The 5,374-nt window shown below is 32.0% G+C and overlaps 1 protein-coding gene across 1 annotated transcript; it reads right to left on the reverse strand.

Moving 5' to 3' along the window:
* Positions 1–3,826: 3,826 nt before the first annotated feature.
* Positions 3,827–5,071, reverse strand: LOC106690300 (uncharacterized; the record flags this gene model as incomplete). The annotated part of the gene is given in 2 exon segments (XM_014435696.3): positions 3,827–4,093; positions 4,870–5,071. Coding segments are annotated over 2 exon segments (311 nt in total), but the record flags the coding sequence as incomplete, so codon positions are not given.
* Positions 5,072–5,374: the final 303 nt, after the last annotated feature.

Raw genomic sequence — 5,374 nt, forward strand, 5'->3', positions numbered from 1 at the left:
GGCTTCTATTGGTATTTGATCGAACAATTTTACATACCTAACAACTCTAATTAATTTATTTATGATTAAATATAGGAAGAAAAGAGTTTAGAATTACTACCTAAATATATTTTTTATTTTAGTCATACAATATACTTACTTCTCAAATACACCTAATAATTATATTTATTATTATTAAATTAAAAATGTAGTAGTTATTCTAGGAAACCATTTTTCTTTTATAGTAATTCTTTATATTATCTCTTTCAGCTGAAGAAGTTGTTAATTAAAAAAAGAATGGCTCATTCCCAGGATTCCACTGACTGAGATGAGCCAAAAAGTCACAATTTTTTGTTGTATTTATCTAATGTTTGTATTTTTTTTTCTTCCTTTTTCATTGGTTTCCCAAGAACATCATGTTGGAAGATATAAATCTTTATCTATTTTAATAGTAGTCATGTTTCTCTACATTTATGAGGATTGCATTTTTAAAACATTTCAGTGTGAGGGTATCAGCTAAATATGATATTATTTGTAGATTGCCTTTATTAATAAAAGACGAAATAGAAAATTTAATCTCTAACAAATTTATCTATTCGGTGTGATTCTACACAGTACTGAGGCAAATTACTTCTAGACTTGGGCATTATTTAATAATTTTTCATAAAAAAATATGTTTTCAGTTAATTTTTTTCATGAAATGGATTTAGACTGTTCAAATGAAATATTCTGCTGAATTCTGAGGATCATGATCTTAATGAATTTACAATACAACACATATACTTTAAATTTATTTAAATCCTATCTAATTGTAGATTAAAATCACAAAAAAACTGATTTATGTTTTCATTTTATTGAGAATGCAAACTTAGTGGTTGATTTAAGCTTGATCTATCGTATGTTTTTCCATTGTTAGTCATGGAAAAATGATTGCTTTACATTTTTCTGTATCTATCTCTCAAAATGATTTTTAATATAGGGTAATTATTCAAAGAATATTTGAATATTTAAAACAATATTAAATTTTGTAGCTCAAAGAATGTATAAAAACATTTTACACAAGAGGAGGATTATTTTCCATTTTAAAATCCTTAGAGATCCCTGTAATTGAAACCATGCCTCCATAATACTGCCATAAAACATTTGTATGCAGTTATTATGCATTTTTATCAGTTATTATGCAGTTAGTTTCCATTAAAAAATAAAGAGGAAGATTATTGATGATTGACCGTGTGTATAGATGAATGGAATATGGAATGTGGTCAATGACCGCACCCGGACCATATTCCATTCAAAAAATAAAGAGGTTTTGATTTCATCATTAAATTGAAATTATTGGCATTAATTATCATTCAATCAGCATAAATTGCTACATGTTATTTGTATTATATAAATCTTGTCCCATTTCAAATATTTAATATATTTGATTCTATTTGCAACATTTTCAATTTTTTTTTTTTTATAAATCTTATTGATTTCCTTTGTTAGTAGGTCTGAATAATATGATTTTGTTTTGTTTTTAAAAGGTAGTACTTGTTAAGTATGTTTTTCTTTTCTTTTATAAATAGAACTAACAATAGTTTTGTTTGGACATGCCCACTGAAATGAAGTTTTCAGTAAGCATATCAAATATAAATTTGATTATATTTACCAAGAAATGGTAGTTGAGCATCTTCAGAACCCCAACATTATTCAGAAATCAATTTCAACTAAGCCAAAATATCAAATACCTCGATTTCAATTTGGATGCCGAACTAAATTGGGGACTTCATATGGCAGAACTTAAAAGAAAAGCTAGTCCACCCAAAAGGCAGGTAAGAAGTTCTATGGGCACTGCCTGGGGTTTTAACCAAAGGATCATGCACTGGATAGTTTTTTAAAATATCTTTATTGAAATTTACAACTGTATATTATGTTATACATTCAGTAAATTTGATCTCAATTATAGTGGAGGATAAAGGCGTGCAGAGAAACTACCCATTAGTAGTACTCTAATGGCGTTTTTACATTAACAGATCTCATGGCCATCTTCTTTTCAGGTGCCTCTGAGGATTGCCAGGAATGGAAGAGGAGGTAAGGTGAAACTAGTGATTTTGGGTGGTTAGGGAATTTATAATGAAAGGAATGATATCTGGTTCGGGCTAGTTCAGTTATATATGGAACACTAAGGTCTTTATTTATGATTTTATTTGAGACAAAGTAAGGAGCATTGAGGATTTTGGATTGTAAGAATTGGATAGGAGAGAAATTCAAAAGTTTAGTGGAGCCCCAAAGCTCAATGTCCAGATTGGCCTTATTACAGTCATGTAGATCAGTCTTTTGTAATGAATTAGAAGTTTAGACCATATGTCTAGTAAGTGCTGTAATAGTCAAAATCAACGGGCAGTTTCCTGTCTTTTCAGTCTTGTGTGAGGATTCTAAGTTAGTTGTTTGTCCAGATATAGGTCAAGGTGGCGGATCTGTTCGACAGGGGTAAGAGCAACATTATTAAAGTAAATTTCAGAGCAATTGGTAGGTTTACGACAAAGGGTATAGGTGATTTGATGGGATTTATTTTAATCCTCGAATTATGACACCATTCTTCGAGGTTTGTGATATGGGATTGGAGAGTTCGGGACGCAATTAAAGAGTTATTATTAACTGTGAGCACACATGTGTCATCGGCATATGTAGTAAGGATAGTTTTAGAATTGGTTGGGATGTCAGCTGTATCGATGGTGTAGAGGATGAAACCGAGGAAAACCAGCGGACTGAGAATAGAGGGATGAATAGGAACCATAGTGGTTTACTTGGAATAATCTATCAATGACAAAGGAACAGATGATGAGAAAGTATGTAGGAGGTAGGAATTCACGGAGTTTGTAAAGCAGCCCTGGGTGCCAGACTTAATCAAAAACTTGTTCTACATTGAAAACATGATGAAAGTATTATATAAGGTTACCATTTGTGAATGATCTGTCAAATTCAAAGGATTGCCTATATTGGAATAACAGGAGCATTTTTCACCACAGTAACTAAGGCAGTAGAGGTACTATTTTCTTTAATTCTGTTTCACTTATTGATTAATGTTGAATTGGCTTGCTGAAGCTAGGCGAGTTCCTGGACATATTGGAATCACTGGTAGTGTGAAAGCTGACTTCTCATTAGGAGTGGGGCTGAGCTCACTTTATTGGGGCCAGAACCTTCCTTAGGTATTTCTAACAGACATCAACGCAAAGAAGTCCTTGATTGAACATGGAGGAAAGCAAGCAAGAAGAGGAAAGCCACTATCAGTATGAAGTGTGATTGGTTTTTTAGTCTGTTTGTAGCTGAGAGAGTTGAGGCAATACCTTAGCAACCTTTAAGGGCTTAAAAAAAGTTATTTGAAGTTGCTATTGAGTAAAATATTTGAAGATTATAATTTCCAATTTTTTTTTTTTAGTTTAGCTCTCCTATTCTAGACAAGCTTTATAAGTGGATGAATAGAATGAGTTATATTTTATTTACGAGAAGGGTACAAAATGAAATTTGGTATGAGGAGAGTCTTTAGGACATCCTATGACTGGTTATTGAGAACTCTTCTATGAGAATGACTCTAGTAGTTTGAGAATGTATATCATATGGAAAATAAGAGAAAAGCAATGAGGATATTGGAAATAAAGGCAAGTGTGAAAGGAACTGTGGGGAATCCAATGCTTAAGGAAGTTGTGTGAAGAGGCAAGTGCTTTTCTACATGAAATGTTATATGGATGGGATTTGATTGAGTCTATTATGAATAATGATCAGATAAAATTAGCGATCAGATAAATAAGCGATACAAAGGGTGATAGAAGAAGCTTAATCTATATTTCATCAATATCATGTTTACCTGCATCTTTGCTCAAGTTGCTCCAAGTCGCGCATTCCTGCTTTCATTTCTCCCTTAATGTTATTTAAGTCAGCTAACTTTAGTTTATCCTCTTTCAGAAGCTCTCCGAGCATGTTGGACATATTGAAAATTTTTTTTCCAACTTGGCTCATTGATATATATTTTCTGCTGGGCCAAAGTGGCAGGAGTTTCTTTGGGAGTTCAGCCTCCAGTTGTCCAGTTTCAAGCTGTATATCTCCAACAAGAGCGGGCGGTTTTGCATCATATCTAAAATTAAAGCATCGAAACCACCATTATTTGGAATATAGTCTTCTCTTACCTGTAGTTGTAATGATCATTGAATGTATTATTTAATCCAATTATCTTGGCTTCTATTGGTATTTGATCGAACAATTTTACATACCTAACAACTCTAATTAATTTATTTATGATTAAATATAGGAAGAAAAGAGTTTAGAATTTCTAAAGTCATTGTGCAAGTAAGAGTAGGAATTTATTTAATTGAGGAAAAAGTAATTGAAATTATATTAGTTCCTTGGCTCAACAAATCATCTAGGGCTCATTATTTTCTTTGCCAGTCATATCTATCTTTCAAGCCACTTCTGTTCAGTTATCCATTCATTGTAAATTCCTGGCATATTGAGAAACACCGCCTCTATATCTTAGAACTTGGTCACATATCTCATTATTTGGAATTAGAATTTTTCATTTCTTGGGTCTCATCACCTTCCCCCTTTAGGGTGTCCATTCCTCTTAGACAGGACTCATGGACTCCTTGCCTTTCAAGTAGTACTGGCATATCAGAAAATGTTACAGTGCACACGATGGTACTGGCTGTGACAGTAAAAAAATTGTGAGTACGGAAAATTGGGGATCGGATGCAAGCGCCAATTGTGTTTCTCGCGGGACACAATTGACAAAAGTTAAATGTTTATCATACCAGTTTTATATTAAAGATATTATTTATTTATAAGTTGGATCTCTTAGGAAAAATTATTTAAGAAATAAGTTTCACAATGTAATATTGGTGTTGTCTTACTTACGATTTCACTGTCACTGCTATTGTCAGAATGACTAGAATAATCATTCATTAATCAATGGGCTTGAATAGTTCTCTCCATTCATCAATGTTAATTTTCCTGAATTGGAAATCCGGTAATAAAAACAAAATAAAATTAAAAATCTTGTCGCTTACACTGAAAATAACCTTGATTTCGATACCTGGCTCATATGTTCATTTTTTAATTAATTTTAATTTTAGTCAACGATCGTCCTAGGAAATGGATTTGATTTATCTTCTGCCGTTTATAAATGTGGTGTTATTATTTTATTCTACTTCTTGGATCTTTCGAACTCTTTTTAAAATATATGTATATATAGTTGACCGTAAAAATTTATATATAAGAAGATAGTCAGGGTTGCGGTCAAAAGTGAAATAAAACTAGTTTACAGCTATTTATTTTCCGACGTTTCGCCCCACTTTGTAGGGGTTCATCAGAGCTAAAAAGATACAAAATGATACAATGATAAGAATAAAAATAGAAAGAT

The sequence above is a fragment of the Halyomorpha halys genome, unplaced genomic scaffold (assembly GCF_000696795.3).
Source record: "Halyomorpha halys isolate HHAL.00 unplaced genomic scaffold, Hhal_1.1 Scaffold1651.1, whole genome shotgun sequence".
In the NCBI taxonomy this organism is placed as follows: Eukaryota; Metazoa; Arthropoda; class Insecta; order Hemiptera; family Pentatomidae; genus Halyomorpha; species Halyomorpha halys.